Here is a 23,560-nt window from a genome sequence, read left to right as displayed (position 1 = left end):
TACGCGACTAGAACTAAAAACACAAAGATTATTAGGTTTATTTCTCCATACTGAGAATTGATTTAGAGACGAGCTAACTGAAAAAAGAACTGTAATTTTAGATTTGGGTATGGCTATCACAGTAATAAGAACAATTCTAGTAACATGATTATTTCAAAAAATTTTAGATATTAATTCAATCTTTTATGTTACTGAACCTCTCCCAAAACTATTCAACCTTTTTTAACTAGCTGACTTTTCCCCTTCATATTTATAATTTCATACCTCTGGGAAGGGCACTAGCAAGCATGGAAGTAATTTAAAATTGAACAACACTAGGAAGAGAAAAGCAAATAAATATTGGCTCAACCAATTCTGCAACGAATACATTTAGCCACAATGAACAAGTACCTGTCAAAACAAGTTGGGGGGAGGGGGGTTGCAGTAACTTGTTCTACACCAACAATTGATAATTTTGGTGCCATAGTGAAATTTAGCTACCATAAAATTATTTTTAAAAAGTCAATTTTGGAATACAGTAATTAATATACATGCTTTCATTAAATAAATATGCACTAAACAATATGATATACAGGAAGGTCTAATAAGTGTTATAATTTTCTAGTAGCATAAACCATATTTTGAGATACCTGCAACAATAATAATGTGATATGAAAATACTATGATTTCTATTGGTGACAAAGCCACAGGTACTGCTAACACTAATGGGGTTTCTTGCCTACACTTATAATTGAAAGAAATACTAGATTTTAGGGCCGGCCCGGTGGCGCACTGCTACAGTGCGCAGCTTGGGAGTGTGGTGGCGCTCTCGCCGAGGGTTTGGATCCCACATACAGACCGGTTCCCGCTCACTGGCTGAGCGAGGTGTGGGAGCAACACCGAGGGTTGCGATCCGTTGCCGGACACGAAAAAAGACAAAAAGGAAAAAAAAAAAAAAAAGAAATACTAGATTTTAATTAGAGGTTCATAAAAATAAAGATGTAATTTTTTTAGCTGTCCACGTTCACAGACCTTGTGGGGGTGCAGATGGGGGATATCCCTGAACAAGGTTAAGAACCCCTGTCGTAAACCAATTTTTGAGGTAAACTGTATAATAAGATCTAAAATTTGTGAATGATGTATATTTTTTACTCAGCAATAATACAGTGAACTAAGATAATTTGTTTTCCCTCTTCTATATCTTAACCCTCCTTCCTAATTTTTACTACTAATCCTTTGCTCATAGTATCATCCCCAAGATCCTCGAATCACAATAAACATTTTAATATTTCTCCATCTCCTCGTTCTTTGTCCTCTGCCTTCAAAGATGCGTAAATGTTCCTTAACTCTGAAAAATCATAAAAAAAACAAAAAACTTTCTTTGATACATATCACTATCCACCACTGAAGCTACTGTTCACTTATCCATTCAATATTTATATTAGCTAACAAGACAAAACCAAATAATCCCTGCTTTCATGACTTACAGTGCAGTGTGTAGAGAGATAAATAACACACGCTGAAGGAAAGAAGGGTGCTGAGGGGGTGCAAATTACAGGGATCCAATCTATTTTTTAGAGGGAGGCATCAGGGTGTTTCTCCGAGAAAGTAAAATTTATTCTTAAAGGACAGATGGAAAAGACCAGGTGGAGGGGGTGGGTGGGGGTTAGGGATATGCCTGAACCTTGGTGCTCACAAGAAACTCTGAGTAGCCAGTAAAGGTTGGTACACAGTATGTACAAGATCACCTTATTTTCTTCTTCACTGGTTAATTTGTTGAAAGCCTGGTTATATCTGCTATCTTACTCTCATTTTTTCTTGGTTCCCAGTCATATAATTATTCCCTCTATATTACCCAAAGTTTTATTTCAAAAATCACAAATGATCTCCTGATTTCCATCAGTCCTTGTTGCCAATGCTCTCTTTAACATTGGTACTGGTGGTGTTGGGAACAGCAGGTGGAGAACTGAAAGCTCCAAGGAGATGTCAGTATTAAAATACACTTTTCCATTGGGAAATGGGAAATATACCTTAGTTTTCATAATATCAATTACAGAAGCATGATCAAATGCTTTCTAAAAGGCAAACATATAAAGACTATAAACATATAAACATATAAAGTAGATTACTGGGTGCCTAGAGCTGGGGGGAGGGCAGGATGGACAGTGATTGCTAATGGGCTTAAACTTTCTTTCTGGGATAGGAAAATATTCTAAAATTGGATTATGGTAATGGTTATGGTAATGGTTAACGCTGTATGTACACTAAAAAATTAAATTGTATACTTTAAATAGACCAAACTTCATGTGGTTAAGTTATCTCATTAAAGAAGTTAAAAAATCTTTTCCCCAAATCTGCTCTAGTCTGACTTGACATTTATTAAGCACCTAACATGTGTCTGATGCTGCAGATATGTGCTACAGGCATCTTAAGGGCTAGAAGAATAGATAAATGACAAGTGCAATATAAAGGCAACAACAGGCTAGCCTGTTAGCTCAGTTGGTTAGAGCACTATGTTATAAGACCAAAGTCAAAGGTTCAGATCCCGGTACTGGCCAGCTGCCAAAAAACAAAAACAAAAAACCACGCAACAATAAAGTTAATACAAAATACAGAGGAGGGAGCAATTTATTTAGAAGATAAAAGGAAAGTCTTCCTAGAAAAGTTAGCGTATGGGCTAAATTTTGAAAGATGCCTGGATTACTGTATTAGCTTCCTAAATATACTCCTAGTTCTAATCACTCCTGTATGGTTTCACTGTGCCATTTTGCTGTAAAAACTAAGGCCCCTCCCCCATCACCTACAAAAAAGAACAAGTTTCATTCATATAAGGAACTCCAAAATCTGGCCTCTGCTTATCTTTTCAATTTTACATACTTACTCCCTCTTCAGATTGCCCTCAGACCATATCACTGAGTCAAGTTATTTTACCGAGCACCTATTATATATTGGGCTTATTATGTATACTTTAGTATACACAACTGGGCTTCTTATATACACCTAAACAAGAGTTAAATTTGGGGTAGCTTGAAATCTTCAACTCAACATGTCAAAAACCATAACCATCCACCCACCCGACTTCCAAAATATCAAAACTGAGCCCCTTACTTCCTGACTTCTGATTTAAACCTTAAATTCTCAACGCTCAAGTAACTTACCTTCACTCCTCTAAAAGGGAAAATATGACATGTACATTAAGACGTCTGAGCAAGAAAATAATGAAAATCAAACATACTCCTTACAAAATATCCCTTAGTATACTATTCAGAAACCAAATGGCTTCTTTTAGAATCATTTTTGCATTATAAGTATGAGTTATACAGATTTATTAAGAGAACAAATAATTTTGATTATCTGGAACATTTCTCCCACACTCTACATTAACTAATTTGCTGAGCAAATCCTTTTTAAATAGACCTAAGTATTCCAGGTAAAACAGTATCTGAGAAGTATACAGAAGGAAAAATTAACTCAAATTCTCTACATTAATGGAGAAAATGAATACAAAAAAACCCACAAAAAACTATGCCAATTGACATAACTTTTGTTTTAAGTAGCAAGTACAGAAGAAAGGACACAGGACTGTGCTGGAAATGTTACAAAAGATATAGTAAAGGAGAAAACAGAAGAGGCAACACAAGCTACTAACTAGAAAGGAACCAAACAATCTGAAAGAAAAATGCCATTAATAAATACATAAATAGTTACCCATAAATTCTGTGAAACCTGACCTAATAATACAGTCCTATGTAATACTCATAAAAATAAGTCCTTCAGTGACCACATAATTAAAAACAATGGAAAGCTGGCTAAGTTAACAGTATATGCAATATAGTACCAAGAATACTAGACCAGCAGCCAGAAACATAGTTCCTAGTCCTCGCTTTGTCATTTTCTTGCTCTGTGACTCTGTGTAAGTTACTTTCGCTCACTGGTCAAAGATTTTTAATAAAGCCCCATCTATCTATCAAGAGGTATTGTGGTAATTATGAGATAGTCTATGTAAAGCACTTAGTAAATTATGAAGCATTACACAAATAAGAAATTACATTTTACTATAAAAAGCAGTTACCCAATAATTATGAAATGCCAACAACCAAGACAATAGCATTTCCTATAATGGCCACAGCACTCTCAGCAAAATCTGCTAATTCAGTCAAGTACAAACAGCCAACAGCTCAATACAACTGACTGCCAAAACCTCAGCACAGAATTTCCCAAAGTGTGGTCTTCTGGTCTTTAGCAGAAATTACTCAGGGTACTTGTTAAAAACACAGACACTTCAGCCCACTCTACAACTCGTCAAACAGAAATCTGGAGGTAAGGCAGTGAAATCTGCATTTTTAACAAGCTCTGTAGGTAATTATTACACATGGTGAGGTTTGAGAAATGCTGACTTGGATTCACATGAGTAGAGCCTTTATGGGGTCCCTCTGACCTGACCAACCAAGGCAATCTCTACCTGCTTCAGGGGTACCATTTGAGGCTCATACTCAGTACACTATCCCTATATTTTTAAGGAAACATTCATGTCCTCACACAATTTGAGATTTAGACGTCTTTCCTCCTAATTTACAGCAGGAGACAAATACACAACTATATGCCTGGCTCACAGCAGATGGCTCAAAAATCATCTAAGCCTCACAAAATTTGTCTATTTACTGAAATGTGCCCAGTATCTTAACCAATGCCTGGCACATAGGGGTGTGTGTGTGTATTTTTTGACTGAATGGAAGAAATGCTTGTTATTCTCTACAAAGTACTGTACAAGGTATTGTAAAGTATGTTAAGTTCACCAGGACAGTTTCAACCATGAGCACTCTCATTTGAAGAGTTGAAGCTGACAACACTCACTTCTGTAAGAGGGATATAAACTATTAATATTATAGAGGTTCACAGAGCGCAGTCTTATAGCATCAAGGTCAGAGGTTCAGATCCCCATACTGGCCAGCTGCCAAAAAAAAAAAAATTATGAAGATTCAAAAAAGGGAATAGTAGGACTTCAAGAAATGGAGCTTGATGGTAAGAATCATTTCAATCAAGTGCAAACACACGAACACAAAACAAAACAATCCAACCTGAATAAATAGTGAAGAGCATAGTAAAGAAATGGAAAAGGGAAAAAATATTTATGTAAAAGTGTGAACTCCAGGCAAACTAGAAGAATTTCATTATTCCAATTGTCACCAAGGACAATGTGTTAGACACTTCTGACATAACTAAAACATAGAAAATTTGGAACTTAAAGCAAAACTACAAAAATTCCATGCTATGACTTTCCAACAAAGTAGCTTTAAATGAGATCTCACACTCCTCTTTCCATAAAAGCCACCATGAGAACAGAATGGTTTGGCAGTGTAGAGAAACGTAACAGGTAAGTACTTAGAGCAGAGCTTCTAGATGAGCTGAAATACAGGACAACCTCAACTTCAGAAGTTTCCTTTGCAAATCTCTGTGGTATACACTTGATGATGGCACAAATGAAACATACGGATGATTTATACTATGTATGCTTCAGCCACTGTCACCACCTTCTCTCCCTTTAAAAAAAATATCCTACTCCAGTACAAAAGCTGCCCTAAGAAGCAACTTCCTGATGTTGAACTAAAACCAAGAGAAATTACAAAAGGTCAACCCCACTAATAGATGCTAATGGGTACTTAAGGTGATGAACATCCACAAAAGTAAGACTTTATGGTGAAGTTAATGGACATGAGCTTTTTTCTTTTTTTTTAACGGTAGACATGAGCTTCTAAAAGATATAATAGTATCTCTATACCAGCATTCAAAACTAAATGAACTAGTATGGCCACATTTCCATTTGTAAATTGGCAGTCAGCTAGTGGGTTCAACTGACTACTTAAAAAATTGTATCACAGAATTGGTGAATATTCCCATTAGGAACTGAGGGACTTAACTGAATATGCACCAGGTACGTCTAAAATTTCATAAATATGTGCAGCAGCAATAACTTTCTATAGGGTTCCATTTAAAAAGTAAATGCATATAGATACAATAAAGCAGAATTTTGTTATTTACTGCTTTCTTTATACCCAGCACTATGCTAAGGAACACAAAAGACACCTCTATCAGCAAGCATAGTTTTTCCCTTTTTTTCTAAGTAATAGACTTTATTTCTATAACAGTATTAGGTTAACAGAAATTGAGCAGAAAATACAGATAGTTTCCATACCCCCACAGCACCCCCTTCCAACACTGTTCTTTCCCTTAAGGGATTTCTAGAATGCATTCTTGTAGGAATGCATCTAAAACATATGAAGAGGAAAAGAAAATAGTTTCACATATCGGTTTTAGATATTTTTTATAAATCAAAGCATTTGACTATATGGGATTAGAATGTACTTTTCAGTACCATGCTGCCTGATACAGGATTTCCTGAATTAACTTCCTAATTCAAAGAAAGAGGTACATAATTTAAGAATCCAGCCTTATCAAGTTGTTGTTCTAGGAAAAGACGGAGGTTGATGGGGTTGGGCAGGAAGGCAACAATCATTAATCCTGGAAATATGGTATAGTACAGTGGTTTCTGAACTTTGCTGCACATCAGAATCACCTGGGGAGCTTTAAAAAATCGTGATACCTAGGCCATATCCCAAACCAACTAAATCAAAATGTTTGAGATTAGGAGCCAGATGTCGTGTTTTATTAAAGGTCTGCATGTGATCCCAATGTATAGCAAAATTTGGAAACCATTGGTATAGTTGAAAGAGGCAGTAACATCTGTTCAAATCCCATATTAGCTGTGTGACTTCAGGCAAATTAACCACTCTGACTCACTTTATAAGAACCCCCAACTTACAGGACTGTTGTAATGATTAAATGAGATCATGTGCAATGCCTAGATAATATTTGACTTTTTTTCTTGTTTGTAAAAATGTTTAGCCATACCAAATTCAACCAACTACTCCCTTATTGCAATAGTACTTATAAATGTTATAAATAAAAGGCATGGGCCAGCCTGTGGCTCACTTGGGAGAGTGTGGTGCTGATGACACCAAGGCCACAGGTTCAGATCCTATATAGGGATGGCCGGTTAGCTCAACTGCAGGAGCGTGGTGCTGACAACACCAAGTCAAGGGTTAAGATCCCCTTACCAGTCACCTTTTAAAATAACTAACAAAAAACAAACAAACAAATGAATGGCAATTATACCTCAAAGTCAAAACAAATTACTGTATCAGAGAATGAAAGAGGCATTTTTAATCCTATTGATTCTATCAATTTACATAAAACATTAAAAAACTCTTAAGACTTAGTTGGTTTTACAAAAGCCCTTTTATAAATAAAAGTCCACATTACAAATTAGAGAACTCAGTCTTAGGTTCAAATCTAGATGGCATCACAGAACCATAATTCAGGATATCAAAACAATGCTCTTTCCATTTCCCTGCATATTACTGAGGATCCAAATGTACTCTCTTCAACTATACCTTTTTGCACAGCACTTCCAAAGTCCCCATTAAAACGGCCGCAACACATACCATTGATCACAGACAAGGGAAAGGCAGTATTCCAGTTCTTCAAAGCAGAAGAATAAGGTAAAGAATATCAATTACCACTGAGTATTCACTGCCACCACTACCACCACCACCATCTGATTATTTTGTCAAGTAAATCCTATAGCATACCTCATAGTGATAAACAGACTACCAACCGGTAGTCCTGCATATGAGCAAATGGACATCAAATCCAGAAGAAATAATGTGTAACTGTGATCCAAAAGACTAACTTTAAAGCAAAATAAAACTAATGTCACAGAAGGGAGCTTATCAAGAATTGGTACTATGTATGTTTGTGTAAAGAAAAATCAAATATTCTTTACTTCAATAGAGAGGTGGGTTACACCCGTGTACGCATTTGTCAAAACTAATCCAACCACCCATTAAGATCTGTGCATTTCACTGTACATAAGACAGCTGCTTAAAAACAAAATCCCATTAAGACATGCATTAGTCCATACTATGCTAATACTGGCTATCCAAAATTTTAAAAGCCATCTGAGATTGTCCTAGAAACAAAAACAGTAGCAAAAAAGCATCATTTTAACTAGGTATTTATTCATTGAAAGCTATGAAGGTATTCACATAACCTCAGAAAAACTTGTTAAATTCAAGGACTGATTTTAAAAATCCGATTAGTAACATTTGCTTCATATTCTTGTTTCCTCCGTTTACAGAATTCTTGACAGTCAAGTTCCTTACTAAATATTGACAGACCATGAAAAAACCTTACTGTGATACTTTAGGTACAGCTTAAATATATTTGGAAACAAAATGATCCATCTCTAAAAATGACTAAAACTGAGGAAGTAAAAACCCGTACACTTTAAATAGTTCACAAGTATTTACTCCAAATTAAGATATAAACTAATAACTTCCAACAAAAGTTTTTACCCTGCATTCCACAGAATAAGAACATCCTGAATTATAAGCATCTAGTTAAATACAAATAATAGGTTACTTACATTTATAGGACAGCTTTTCAGCTTCTCTGTATGAGGCTAAATGCCATAGAGTGAAGGAGCAAAGTATGGCTCTCCAGCATCAAATAGAAAGGCGTGGATTAAGCAAGCAGGTATGATTTGACCTTGACATAAAGGTGATAATGGTTCTTAGGAGAACTGGGAGTTAGGAGACTCTAGTAACTCCTCTGAGACTAAATAGTCCAATTAGTCTGATGAGGATTTGGGTTACATGCACCCTCAGGTTTTGTCCAACTCAAAAATGCTACCTAGCATTATTACATTATTCCATAAGGCAATATAAATCACCTCTACTACACCATGGATTCAGTTACCCTTTAAGTTAAAAATCACATTTCTTGTGCACCTAGTAATCCGTAACATTTTAGTGAAGACATACCCAATACAGCTGTCATCTTTGTTCTTCAATAACAGTATTACAATCTTATTCACAGGATATATGCTCAGTGCCAAAAGGTAAGATTAAAATTGACACTGCTTTTTAACAGTGAAGAGTAAAGATTAACTAGAACTTTATAAATAATCTCCTAGAATATTTGACATTCAGACAGAAAGGGCAAAAAAGGTGGCAACAATTTTCCCAAGTCTCTGCCCATCTTTATAAATGACTTTCCTATAAAAGTACGAAGGTAGTTCAAAAAGTTCTTGGAAAGATTAGTATTATCTTTTCATTCTATTTTTCCATGAACTTTTTGAAGTGCCCTCACATATTCCATTATTTTACTTCCTCCTAAATCATCAATGTATGGTGTACCTGAAGCAGATGACATTTTTAAGAATCCTGTGTGGTATGTCTTGGTCCTAAAATAATATTCAAAGGTAAGATCTAGACTTTTGATGAAATGCTTTCTAGCTACTATCCTCTGAAAACAGGTCTTAAAATTCTAAACTGAAAGGTCTGAGATCAACTAGCCCAGTAGCTTTTATTAAAATAGGGAAGACTTGTTCAAACAAACCTCCCTACCCCAAAGCTTAGTAGGCAAAAGCAAATGGAAATGAATATTTTTCTCGGAGGACAGAGAACCCTAAATCTTTCAGTTCAGCACTCTCCTTTCCCACCCCAACAAAATTAGAAAATTACTTAGTAAAATCTTCTTTTCATTTTATAGATGAGGAAACCGACAGGCCCACAGGGGTTGAGAAACTGACCCTAGATCATGCAGTCAATACCACATGGCAGACCTAGACCTCGAACCTCCAATATCTGTCTAGTTAAGTCCTCTTTTCAGAATATCTGTTTCTTTGGAGAACATGTTAATTCAATTCAGAGGGCACAAAGAAAAGTAGGGTTGTAACAGAAACAGTATTTTAAGTGAGCTGCCAGATGTCAATTCAGAAGGTTGAAAGATTTAGCATGTTAAAATATCAACAGACTGATGCTATTCTCTCATTCTTGCTCTTTACACTGGATGCTACGCTTTTATACTTAACAATAGGTCCTTCAAATTACACAGAAAGGACCTGATGAGGCAGGTTAGGTATGTAAACCAGGTACCCTTGTTTTGAGATATCCCAAAGTATCTTAAAGCAAAACCTGTATAGAATTTCTTAACAGAAGGGAGGGGGGAGCGGGAGGGGGATGAGTGTATGAAGAATAAATACTGCAAAATTTAAATTTTACAATTTAGTGTCAACACTTCTAAACAGTAGGATAACTCATAGACTGCTTTGTTTAATCTAGCTAAAACCAGTCAATTTAATTCAATATTTACCAATATTTATCAAGTAAATATTAAGTATACTATGTATAAGCGATACAGAAAGAGTAGGGAACATACTGAGGGGATGGGAAGATGGTGCCACCCAAATAAAGAATGTCTATGCAAATCATTCTTATCTTTTACCCTTCCATGCAAAAACCATTCTTTCACACTTTACTTTAAAACCAATGAAGCCGGTTGGCTCAGCTGGTTAGAATGTTGCCTTACTGAACCAAGGTCAAGGGTTTGGATCCCAATACGGGCTAGCCACCAAAAAAACAAAAACAAACAAACGATAAATAAATAAAACCAAGGAACCACTTCTGTTTCTACATACCCAAACCTACCACTCCTAAAACAAATTTACCCTTTGCCCACTCTCATCCAATTATTACATTCTGCCTTAGAAACTACTCCCAGAAGCCACACTCTATTCTTGGATGCCCTCCCAAACCAGTTCACCAAGCTTTCTTCCTTAAAGCCAGATCCTGAAATCCCATCTTCTCTCCCAGGGAGCCTTAATTCGAAAGCCAGGTTAATCTCTTTAGCCCCACCCACATAACAGCTTTCAAAACTACCATAACTCTCTCTGCACTCACCATCTTATAATAGATACCTATTATTCTGCTCACAAGCTTATTTCCTTTATTCATGTGCTTATTCAGAATATTACTCATTGCCCTTATTGGTCTGTATCAGGTCTTAGAGCTACCAGATAAAAGGGCATGCACTTAACTTGGGTTTAGCACTGAAAATGCCCAGATGCTTAATGCTTTTTGAAAATGATTTCAAATACATTAAACTCAACCTAATTTGTGAAATTTATAAAATCTCCCAACATGGATCAATCTCAAAAATGAATTATGCTAAGTGAAGGGTGCCAGACGCAAATGACATCATACTGTATGATTCCATTTATATGAAATTCTAGGCAAAACTTTGGTGATGGAAAGCAAATGGGGGGGGGGGTCAGAGGCCTTATTTTCCCATACAGTAGGTTTGGGGGGGGGGATCACTTAAAATCTGAAATCTGGATCGCCTTGAATTTCACATTAATCTTTACTTCATAATATAATTTGGAATTTTCTTCCAAGTAATACTTGATCACTTATAACCAACAGTACATTTTATCATTCCATTTCTCTATTAAAAATGTTTATCAGCATTGGAGTTTTTTAAAAGGATAGTGTTATTTTGATTGTTTCCACATCAGAATTAATGTATGTATGCAATACAGTCCTTCATTCAAGATTTGAAAAATAGAAGCTAGAACAGAAAAAGTATACAGTAAATACCATTCAATTCTCAACTGTTCTGGATCCTTTTGCAAATGTTATTTTTGAGTATTGCTGGAAAATGGCTGGGTTTTAAACTATATTTTAGTCTCTATCCCAGGAAGAGACTCTCTAATCACAAAAGTCAAAAAATTACTTGAAAGCTCTAAGAAAACACAATGTCTTTTTATCTGGTCATCTTTTGTCCTAGTTACTATTACTATTTCCATTCACCAATACCCTATCCCCAAAAGGCCACAACTTCCCTAATGTAAAGTTTTACTGAGAAAATAACTCAACAGGTTGAAATTACTTATCAAACCGTGGTAAAGTGATTAAGCTTTCTTTTACTACAACTGACTTAAGTAAATTTCAACAGTTGGTGCTTTCCAAACTGCCTTTGCCATTACCCATAAAAATTTAGTAGACTGAAATAGACCAAACTTTACCATTCATGAAAAGAAATAATAATTAACACCTTTATGGGGAATACGAAGGATTTTACATAGTATAACTTAACAATTTCATGTCGCATCTGCGGCAGAGATCACAAACATACTGTCATTATGCCATCTCCTTCCTTAAACCCCTCTGCCTCCTGCAGCTTTATTATTGGCTTTTCTAAGGTTTAATCCCCCAGGGCTGCTAAAGGGGAAATCAAGGAAGCATAATATGAACCCAAGCTGAGAAAAGGGCAGGAATATGGGGTTGAGTCACGTCGCTCCGCCATTTTCTAAGCGGAGGAGGAAGACATGTTGGAACAAAAACACAACAAAAGAGCAGCCATTTCCCAAGCCAACTCCAATAGCAACCCGAACTGGCTGAGCCCGGTCACTGTGGCACCTTCAAATCTAATTTCTTGGACAAACCTAATAATATGAGAGGTGCCGCCGTAAAAGCAGCAGCCAACCCTTCCGCATAGGGATCAAAGAGGACCTTCATACTTAACTGTAAATGAAAGCTTCGGGAAGAGGAAGAATGACGGAAGCTAAATAGAGCAGAGTGTAACTAACTGAAATTTTAAAACTTGGCAAACTAAAATTTACTCAGTGACTGCGGTGACTTACGAGTCACAGGAAACCACTGGCTATAGGGAACCCAAGTAACTCAAATACCAAACCCCGCATTCAGCTGGTCCATTACCTGCCTCCATCCATCTCCCCATTCTGTATGTACTTCCCTCAGCGAATTGCCTATATGCTTATGATTTCTTACCGTATGTGGGGGATGCCAACCCCACCTTGAAGAATCTTATAGAGTTTGCTCTCGTACAGCAACTGGGGATGCCTGGCCTTCTGAGATTCTAGCTTCACTGCCACTTCCTGCAGGGGAAAGAAGGGATGATGGCATCAACATCCCTATGGAGTCAATGTCACTAGGGAAAGGAGGGGAGACATTAGCGAAGTTCCAAGTCGCGATTACAAGAAGGAAGGGAAAGTTGAGAAGAGAAACTCTCTTCGTAATTATAAAACGAGGCAACCAGCCTTAAAGGCCTCTTCAGGGGGTAGTGACGAAATCGGCACGTCCTCTAAGTGCAGGAAAAGGATTCATCCAGAAAAAAGAGGCGACCTCTGAACGTAATGCGAGCTTTTGAAGGAACTAGGCGATCGGAAACTGTCCTAATTGGAGCAAGAACCCCAGTAGGATTAAATATAAAAAGTATGAAGAAAACCAAGGAGGTCACAGAAAAAGGATTTTGCCGTTCTCACCTTAAATGATGGTTTAAAAAAAACAAAACTCGACTAAAGGACATATGTAACAAGCTGGGAAACTTCACAGTTCAACCAGCGTCTCTATGGGGTTCCTTCCCTTTTAGGGAAAGAGAGATGGGGAGGTTACCGAGCCAGGAAAACTGGCTCCCTCTGGCCTCCCTAGTGCGTGCATGCGGTGGGAAGAGGCCCGAGCAGTTTGGGGCACTGGGGGTAGGAGGGGGGGTAAGGAAAGTCGCAGCATTAACGTGAACCCCACCCCAGGTGATTACCTCGCCGTTGGTGATATTGATCGCCAGATAAATGTCCCCGAAGGAGCCGGACCCGATCTTCCGTACCAGTTTGTATTTCCCTCCGACAATGAATTCAGCCTTGGAGCCGCTGCTGCTCGCCATCCTGAGAGACGAAAATGGAGGCTGGGGCCAAGCCCCGACGCCTCTGAAGGGAGGACGGGGGCCTCTAGGGCTCGTGCACTGGGCAAGGCTGCGGAGGACGGCAGCAAGAAACGGAAAACGGAGGCCTTTCCCGGCGTTACGGGGCCCAGAACTTGCCAAGGGAACCCGATCACTGCTCCTCAGTCAGGTTTCTTTTTGCCAGGCCGCAGTTTGTAAGGGGGTTCTCGCGGTTAACAGGCTCGGCCACCTGTTTCTGGGCGACCGCCGCTGCCTAGCTTTCGCTGGAAAAGGGGCGCGGTGAGTTAGGGCGGCGATATCGCTGCCACCACTGCCGCCAGCTCCGGCCCGGAGGGACCCCTGTCACTCCGCTGACGACGCCATCTTGTTACTCCGGCTCCAGCCAACACAAAATGCCCCCAGTCCCCGGGAGCCGCTTCTTCACGGCGCAGAGCACTCTGGGAAAGAGATCTCGGGCGCTAGCCCCGAAGGGTCGGCATCGAGAGGGAAGGCGGAACCGGATTCGTGAGAGTCGCGGCCCACGCTCCGAGCGTCACCCCGTCACCACCCAACTGCGCATGAGCGCTGCAACTCCTGCTGACTGCGCAGGCGTGCCGTGGCCTGTCCTCGCCTCCGCCCCGGGCTCACTTCCACTTCCGGTCTCTGATGTTCACTTTTTCTACCTGTTAGTAACTTGGGACACACCCGGTCTCTGTAAGGCTGTGCGGCCCCAGGCCTTGAGTGCATGTTAGGAAGGAGTTACCTTCATTTCTGGTGGCCGATGGAAGCTTCAGTCCTCTTTGGGAGTTGGGAATTGGCCTTTGCTCTTTGTTTGAGGCGGTTTTTAACCTTTGATCTTTATTCGGGGCACTCCCTGGGACCTGCCCTGTTTCTGTTTGGAAAGAGGCTGTCGCCTCCGGTGGAGAGGAAGAGAAAAGCAGCCCCGGGCGGGTTGGGTTTGAGGGACTCATTCAGGGCTCCCGGTTTTAGCAGAGCCTGCTCTAAATAATTAGAATTCCGCCCTCTACGGAGTGTTGGAGACCCTCTTTTTTTACAGGAGGAAAAAAAGAGAGAAGCAGGAATTATCTGTTGCCTCTTGTCTTTACATTGTTGCCCCTCTGATAAATTTGATCGTCAAGAAAAAAAATCTACTATTTGGTTCATTATAAATATCACTGATAGGTGAAATCAACAGAAAAAGTTAGCAGCAATGAAAAAACTGCACATAGTAAAAGTTGTTAAAGTCGCCCCTCAAAAAAAAAAACGACGAACCATGTCTTGGTCTTGTTGAAAACCGTAGTATTGACCCAAATAGTGTAGAAAGAACTATTACAAAATAAAATTGACAATGTTTAAAACTTTACACTGTAATTTTTTACTGAAAATTGATCAAAGAATCAAATCTTGGCCACATTTTGGTTTACAAAATTTAACCTGGGGCAATTGGGCTTGGTAATAATGTTCACAAAAGAAGGCTCCATGGTTGATACTTTAATCTGTAATATGAGTCAAACCTCAGTTGTAAAAATATAAGCAGAAAAATCTATCACAAGAATAAAAAGAAAAAAAATTTATCCCAAATAAAATAATTTCATTAAAATGGAAATGGAAAAAGTGTAGTATTTTAATAGCAACTTTGAAAGCCGATCAAATAATTAGTAATAGGGTTCATCCTGGAAGGTATTTTGATTAAACAGAGGGGAAGATATTTCGCCCAAGATTTAGCATGAGGTTTTGAGGCACAACCGAAGCCCAGGGTGCCTGACTTCCAAATCAGCACTATTAGACATCACTGTCCTTTGGCCATTCTAAAGCATGTTTTAACCAGCTTAAAATCCTCTGCTGTTAAATTCTGGTCTAAAATTGAGAAGAAAGAAAAAAGCCAAGTAAGCATCATGAAGTTTCCAGGGACAACTACTATACTGCTGATTTTCTATCACAGTCACCCAAAATTTAATGGATTCCTGAGCTTGAGGAGTTCCCCACAAGAGGGTAGGGTATACATTTAAAGGGATTTTTTGGTGTAGTGTTACAAATGCTCAATGGGGAGTGGAAGTAGGGTGGGCATGGAGTGGGTTAGGTGGGTAATTCCCAGAGGTCAGTGTGTATGGGCAGGCACAAGTCTCTAACAAATTTTTAATAAGGATGTTAGAAAAATAAGTAAGTATGATGCATTTTTCATTTATCTAATTTCACATTGTACTTATATTCTGAGATTTTATCTTCCTGTATATGTCATTAAAATGCCCTTTTATAAAATGGTTGTTTTTTTTGTTTTTTTAATATCCTTATTTGTCAAAATAAAAAGTTGACACTTCTATGTTTAACTTCATTTTTTATTTTTTTTAGAACTTACATAAGCCGATGAAATCCCACACTCTGAGACCTACTGGTCTAAATGACTCTTAGAAAGCCTTCTAACTATCGGGCTGGCCCGTGGCTCACTCAGGAGAGTGTGGTGCTGATAACACCAACTCAAAGGTTAAGATCCCCTTACCGGTTTTTTTTTTTTTTTTTAAAAGCCTTCTAACTCTTGATGACTTTATAATTATATAATCATATATATATATAATTTTCTAATTCTCTGATGATTTTATACATAATTTGGTTTGTCTTCATTTGTTTCCTGCCTGCTGTAGTCACTATTCCAGTGCTGACAATGTCCAGCAAAATGTATTAAAATGCTATATGAGTGGCCACAGCCTTTTCAAATGTGATTCCAGTTAGATACATCTTGATATTTAAATTTATTAGGTTTAAGAAAGGCAAACTCTTTTTTTTTTTTAACGTAGAAAATGAAGTTTTTAGATGTTGGCCATGACTCAGCATTCTCCTTAAATTCATGTATCATTTGCAGTAACTTTCAGCCTAAGGGGTTGAAGAATTACCTGTTTTTGGTGCTGCTATTTTAAAGTCACAAATCATTCTGTACGTACTCAATCAGCAGCAGCTTTGGTGTAACAGAAGTAGTCTCAAATGTACCAAAATGCAATTCCTGGTTTCTAGATCAGTGAGGTCACTAAAAATAAAAGATCAGTGAGGTCACTAAAAATAAAAACAAAAGTACAGAATAAAAATTTTTAGACCTTGAGGGAAATTTAGAGATCATCTAGTTCAATAACCATTATATTTTTTAATGCTTTGCAATTCACAGAGTGCTTTCACACATGTCATTTGTGCCCCACTAAGACAAAGTGGCTCACCCAAGATTATATCGATCTTTGTGGCAAAGGCAGGAGTAGAACCCCAACTATCTAACCAAAAGAAAGAAAAAGGAAAGGGTAGAACACAAGTCATGTTCCAGCGATTACTTCTGTGTTCGTACAGAGCTCAAAATGAATTGACAAACTTTGTTTTTTAAAGCCACTGTTTACTCAAGGAAAGGTCACTGGTAACCAGAGTGTGTTTTGAGTAAAATAAGGACAAGCACAAGAAGTATAGATGGATGCTGAAATCACTAAGGTAGCCTGCCCATCTCTAGAGTTGTGTGGTACAAATAAGTAGCAAAATGGAATGCCTAGAATAGGTCAAACACTGTCTCAGCTGTTAACTTTACACAGCCTTGTGCATAATCAGTATCAGATAAGTGAGTTAGCAGAGTGACTGAAAACGTAAGGACATCAGAAAAGTGCTGTTGGGTCATAGTGATCATCCATTCAGCCTGACAGCAATTTCTATGTCACTCTCTTTTCTCAGTCCCTGTTCTCCCCCTCTGCATTGTTCATGGGGTTTTGTGAAAGTAGATTGCTGCATTTATGACAGTAACTTCAAACACATTTGAGACATTCCGTAAACATTTTATACTCACTTTTTATGTAGTCATTAACCATAAATTTCATTCAATTAATTTCAGTCTTTGAACTTATTTATTCTTTTGACTTATATGGTTTCTAGATTCTAGAGATTGACAAATTTCATATGCTTATTACCCAATGATTTTTTTTGTATTTCTTTCCCAATGATCTTTTTAAAATCATGTATATATGTATAAAATGATTACTGTTCTTTTCCTTATAAAAGTGACAAATATTCATTTGAAAAATTTTTTAAAACTTGGATAAATCAGAAAAAAAATAAAAATCTCTTAGAATCCCCAAATGTTAAGATTTTGCTATATACATGTTTAGTGTTTTTTTCTATGCATATGTATATATGTGTGTATATATACCTATCAGTATGTATGTGTGTATACATATATTTAATTTTATTTCTTAAAATTTGCAAAAAGGGATCATAGTGGACATTCTGTTTTGAGACCTGTTTTTTTTCACTCAAATCATTTGTTGGAGACCTGTTTCATATAACTAAATAATCTTTTAAAATATCATTTTTAATGTCTGTATGTTAAATATGCATATTGATGGAACAACATTTAGCCAATCCCAATTGAGTATTCCAATTTTTCCGAACTTTAGCTAGTGTAAGCAAACAATGCTATAATGAATATTCCTGTAATGAATACTCTTTTCTCACATCCAAAAATTAATTTGCTAGAATATATTTCTAGAAATGCTACAGGTCTTAAAACACCTTGTATCATAAATAAGAACTTCCTATTCTGTTTTGGTATAGTTCATGATGATTAAACCATACTGCATGTGCTATCTGATCTTCTCACTTAAATTTATCTTTAGAGACTTAAACCCTAATCCTTTTATTCTATCCCCAAAAGAGGTTGTAGATTTTCTTTTCTGACCAGCATATTGCTGTAAAACTTCGTAAGCTTAATTTTGCAATTCCCCTATTCCCTCCTCCTCCCTCCCAGTTTCAAAATCTCAAGAATTTTGCAAGTTTGTGGTTTGCAAGGATGTGCCATGCTATTGAAAATATCCCTTTTATGACACAGCTAACAAGACATATTTGTTGCCCATTAGTGAAGCAATTGCGTTCTACAGATATTTAGGTTCAGTTGAAGGAGGGAGGAAAATGAGTTTCCTAGAAAAGAGAATGGAGTTCAAGGGGCCTCACAATCAAGAATATAGTTAACCAAGTATGAAAAAAAGAGTAATCTCATATATGTTTAAATCTCCAGTATTTTGCATGAGCTCAAGTATTCCCACAGAAATAAATGTGTATTCTCACAGAAATAGATATGCAAGGCTTTAAGAGATGGAGAAGGGGCCGGCCCCGTGGCGCACTCAGGAGAGTGCGACGCTAGGAGCACAGCAACGCTCCCACCACAGGTTCGGATCCTATATAGGACTGGCCGGTGCGCTCACTGGCTGAGCACGGTGCAGGCAACACCAAGCCAAGGGTTGCGATCCCCTTACCGGTCACGGGTCACGAAAAAGACAAAAAAAAAGAGAGAGAGATGGAGAAGAATTCAATTTGTTACTGTTCCAAAATGAGATTAACCCAAACCATACCACAGAAATCTTTTAAATGTTTGAGTTGGCATTTCAGTGTACTCTGTTAAATGAGAAAGAATTCTTTTCGGCCTGTGTGAGTGAAACATTGCCAACTACTTTTAGGGTATGTAGAGGACAGGGAAGTTGTTCTAACTTTAAGCAAGAGCCCATGTAAATAATACAAGAGTACTTCAAAAAGTACCTTCCCCTTTCCAAAAATTATGGAAAGATTTGTACTTTTAATTTTATTTTTTTTACCAAGTTTTGAATTACCCTCATACTAGAGTAGTGGAAATGTATTTTATTCTTAAAAACTAGTTTGGAGTGGGAGCAGAGAAATCAAATTATCCTCTAGTTGGGTATTTAAGGGATAGGTTAAATGGTAGAAGGAAATGTACCCTGACCTAAGTAGTAAGGAAATTTAATTTTAGTTGTGTCTGTACCGTAATTATTTTACTGGGCTTTACTGTTGTAATCTTTTAAAAGAGAAGTCAGATTTTAAGTTTCTTTCTAGCTTTAAAAATATTGTGCTATTTACTGAAGGTGACTCCTATGTTTTGAAGAAGCAAACTAACAAGCTTTTTTCGTTTTACAAAAACTTCTTGAAATTCAGATAAAATGTAAAATTCTGATGGGCAGATCCTCACCTGTGATTCTTAATTCGTAACTATCAGGAAAATCAGATTTTCTAACAGTGAAACAAAGCAGTAGATAGATAGTTAAAAATTTTAGAAGAGACTCCCAACAATTGGTTAGAGCACAGCCTTGTAACACCAAGGTCAAGGGTTCAAATTCCCCATACCAGCCTCCACCAAAAAAAAAAAGAAGAAGAAGAAGAGACTCCCAATTTAGAAGAAGAGATTAGGACATAGCTTCCTTTTTAAAAAATTTAAGAAAGGCAATTATTATATCTCAGTTTTTCTGGAGGTGGGGGAAGGGCATGTCACTTAAAATGACCTCTGTAGGTCCCTTTTGGTCTAAAAAAATTCTTGCTTAGGTTTTCGTAGAGGGAAAGCACAAAATGACTTTTACTCTTCAACACAGTCTTATTCTTGACAAGGAATGAGATTCAACAGGGAAAATCCAGCAAAGCTCCTTTCATATCCTCTTTGAATACTGTTTTCACTAGCCTCACCTCTTCCTCTCAGTTAGTGTGAAATAATGCCTGAGGCGTTAACTCATTTGTCTGCAGTGAACATTCTGCAGTGTAATGTGTAAAATGCCAGAGATATGCCCTGACAGGGAGGAAATTCAAATCACTGGTGTTCCATCTATTCATTGAAAACCTTACTAATAAGGCCAGGACTTGAGAGGCACCATAAAAGATGAAATGCTGCATTTCGACAACATCTCCTACCCCACTTCAATTATCTTATTCTGGTCAATCTGACCAGGCAATATTTACATAATCAAATTGTATTTTCAAATTTCTATTTTAATCACACAAATCATTAATTCCTGGAAATTTACTGTCATGCATGGTATTTTGGAACGTTTGTGTTAGTTATTTTTATTTGGAAGAATTTCATTAGTGTTTTGGAATTTCTGCAATTTCTATATCCCTTTCTTTTCTCAGCCCCTATTTTCTTCCTCTGCATTGTTCATTAGCAAGAGCATGAAACTGCTCCTTGTGACTCATTATTACTCACTATAGTAATCTACTCTTCTTTGTGAGACTACATTTGGAAGATGCTTGAGTTGCTATTCCTGAGGAGAGCTGGTCCTAAGCACACATCCTGTTAACTCTCAACTCTCCACTCTCCATGCTAATGCCAGGAAACACTGATACTTATCACAGACAATGGAATAACTGCTCCGTTTGATCCTGGCTAAGCCCAACACCACTGCAAAAAGAAGTTCTACAGTGAACAGAGCTAGGGTCCTGATTGGGCAAAAAAAAGAACTTTGGATTATAGGGCCCTAATCCACAAAGCATAAAAAGCAAATTATATTTATATAGCCCTTTACAGTTCATAGAGCATTTTGTGATACATTAACACATACTTTTCATGACAAGTGTAAGAGCTAGGTCAAACAGCTATTGTTTATCAATCTTATGTGTGAGGAAGCTGAAGCTCTGGAGAGGTGGCGATTTACTCAAGAACACCAACTTTTGAGAATAATTCCCCACCTTCCACACCACTGTTCTGTGATGTATGCCTGTTCACCTTCACAGCATGTCCTGTCCCGACCCTGCTGCCTGTTCTAGATATGCATTGGGAGCAAATTAGCAGTTACTACCTCCATAGGCCTACGTTTGACTTAAATCACCCCCTCGGGCTTATTTACCCAGCCCATCTGCAGCTCAGTTCATCTCTCAGTGTCTAAGTTCTACAGCTTGGTACCTGAATGCCCACACTTTTGAGGGGTAACACCCATTACCTCCATGTCTGAATCTCAAACCCAACAGTCTCTGGTTCTCTATCTGTTTCCTTGATCCTGGCTCCCTGATCTCAGTCATTTTCCTCCATCCTCCTGTCTCCACCATCTTTCCTAGACAGTGCTGCTCACTCCTGCCTCTTCAGTGTTAATTTCTTCAGCCTCTCCCCCTGTCAGATTCTTTTTTTTTTTTTTTTTTTTTTTAAAAGACCGGTAAGGAGATCTCAACCCTTGGCTTGGTGTTGTCAGCACCACGCTCAGCCAGTGAGCCAACTGGACATCCCTATATAGGATCCAAACCCATGGTCTTGGTGTTATCAGCACCACGCTCTCCCGAGTGAACCACGGGCTGGCCCTCCCTGTCAGATTCTAAAGCCAACTGACCTATTTAAATCTTAGCTACCTACCAGTCTTTCTAGACTCTCCTTACTTCCTGCCAAACTCTGAACCTGATCTGAACTCCTAAACTTTTTATGTGTGTTCTCTTGGCCAGACAAGTGGTAGACTTAAGACCCTTTCTACTTCACTTCTAGCCACCTCTAACCTATGTGGAACCCAGGTTTTGATATTTTCCTTTGCTGCCTAGAATTTCAAATCCTGTCATTCTTCTTAGTCTGTATTTTCTTGTCCCACACTATATCACTGATCACCGTAGCTTCTGCCCTAGTTGAAATAAGATATGTGAAAGCACTTTGTTTAAGCAATAAACCTCATAGAGATATCCCCTGCTGCTGTTATTATTAGGCAATTCAAGCCACAGGTGACTTTCTCTAACCTTCCTGGTGGAGGGAGACAGGCTGTCAGCTGAAAAAGGACCTTCAAAATTATCGTTCAAAGCCAAACATAAGAAAAGTGTAACAACTATGACACTGCCACAACTGATTTCTTTATGTGAGGGATTCCTTTTGATGAGGTCGTCACCATAGGCTTCAAGATGTGTCACAGGTGACAGAAATCAAAATATCTGGACTATTCTAAAGGCCTCAGAACCTTTCTTCTAATCAACATGAGGATACTGAGTTTTCATGTGACATCTACCCTGATTGATTTTTTCCCATATAAGGTAATAATTTCTTTCAATATTTATACAGCACTTTATTCAATATTACTCTTACCTGTGTTATGTCATAAAAAAAAAAAAAGATTTCATGGGGAAAGTAATTCCATTACTTTAAATTTTAGATAGGACAACTGAGGCCCAGAGATCTTACTTACCTTGTCCAAGTGCGCTAAATGAGTCAGGGGTGCATCTTGTACTGGAACTCAAATTTTTCTGACTCTAGAGAATCTGCTTTTTCATTTCTCCAATCCATGCAACTGAGGGCTGCAAAACACCCTGGAAAGGAAACTGCTCATTTATTTCAAGATTAAGGGAAGATATAAAAAGAGACATCCACTTAATCGATCCCAGAATATGCCACAGAAGAGTATATTTAAGAACCCATGCGGCATCATGATGTTCAATTATTATACAATGATGCCATCTTGTGGATATGATCACTCATCATTACTCTAGCCAGCTTTCTGTGGCCTAGCATCATGCATGGCTAGGAGAATTACCTAGTTGGATCTGAACAGTCATATGTTAAATGCCCAGGAAGAGGCTGCAGTCAAATAACATTTGGGGATCTAGGCAAGTTAGGGATTGAGCAAACCTATGGTGCTCTCAGAACCAGGTAAATGAAAAGAGGCAAATCAAGGCTCAATCAAATAATGTATGCCAGACAAGGAGAAGGGGCATTCTCTGTACCAAAGCACCCTGTTCTTCCTTCTAGTATAATGCCATCACACTGTATTATATCACTGTGAACTGGTTTCTCCCTCCCAGTAGACCATGAGCTATGAGAGCAGAGAAGTCCTGTTTATAGTTGTATCTGCATTGTATCCCCAGCATTAGTACACTGGGTGATAAGCATCCAGTAAATATTTCATGACTTAATGAATGACAAGCGTAGATGGAAAAGGACATAGTCAAAGTTATGACAAAGCCAGTTTTCCAGATTCTCAGATCGGTTCTCTATCCACTATACTACATATATTTATGAATGGCAAGAGCATACTGACTACCGCAAGAAATTGAAATACACCTAAACTTTTAGGTGGCCACCAGGAGGGGTAGCCATTATGCATGTCTATGAGACTATGAGCACTGTGCTTATTATTGAGTACCACTTTGGACCAGTCACTGTACTAAGTGCTGGGGCTACAATGAAGAACAAAAGAGAGAGAGAGAGCGCTTGCCCTTATGAGGCTTACAGTCTAGATCTGGACTATAC

At 38.0% G+C, this 23,560-nt stretch overlaps 1 protein-coding gene across 5 annotated transcripts in view; it reads right to left on the bottom strand.

Annotated features, from left to right (window-relative positions):
* Positions 1-14,137, bottom strand: part of CSNK1A1 (casein kinase 1, alpha 1) — a 51,637-nt gene extending 37,500 nt beyond the window's left edge. For 3 of the 5 annotated variants that reach the window (XM_008580910.1, XM_008580912.1, XM_008580914.1), the window contains exons 1-2: positions 13,438-14,137; positions 12,672-12,778 (exon numbers count right to left, since the gene is read on the bottom strand). In XM_008580910.1, coding sequence (XP_008579132.1) covers positions 12,672-12,778; positions 13,438-13,560 — 230 coding nt within the window. In that variant the 5' untranslated portion in view covers positions 13,561-14,137. The remainder of the gene's footprint in view (positions 1-12,671; positions 12,779-13,437) is intronic. The other 2 variants (XM_008580911.1, XM_008580913.1) reach the window with 1 other exon arrangement.
* Positions 14,138-23,560: the final 9,423 nt, after the last annotated feature.

This window comes from Galeopterus variegatus, unplaced genomic scaffold (genome assembly GCF_000696425.1).
Source record: "Galeopterus variegatus unplaced genomic scaffold, G_variegatus-3.0.2 Scaffold2203, whole genome shotgun sequence".
NCBI classification, from domain to species: domain Eukaryota; kingdom Metazoa; phylum Chordata; class Mammalia; order Dermoptera; family Cynocephalidae; genus Galeopterus; species Galeopterus variegatus.
The sequence above is the reverse complement of the archived record's forward strand: the minus strand, read 5'-3'. Positions and strand labels throughout refer to the sequence as shown.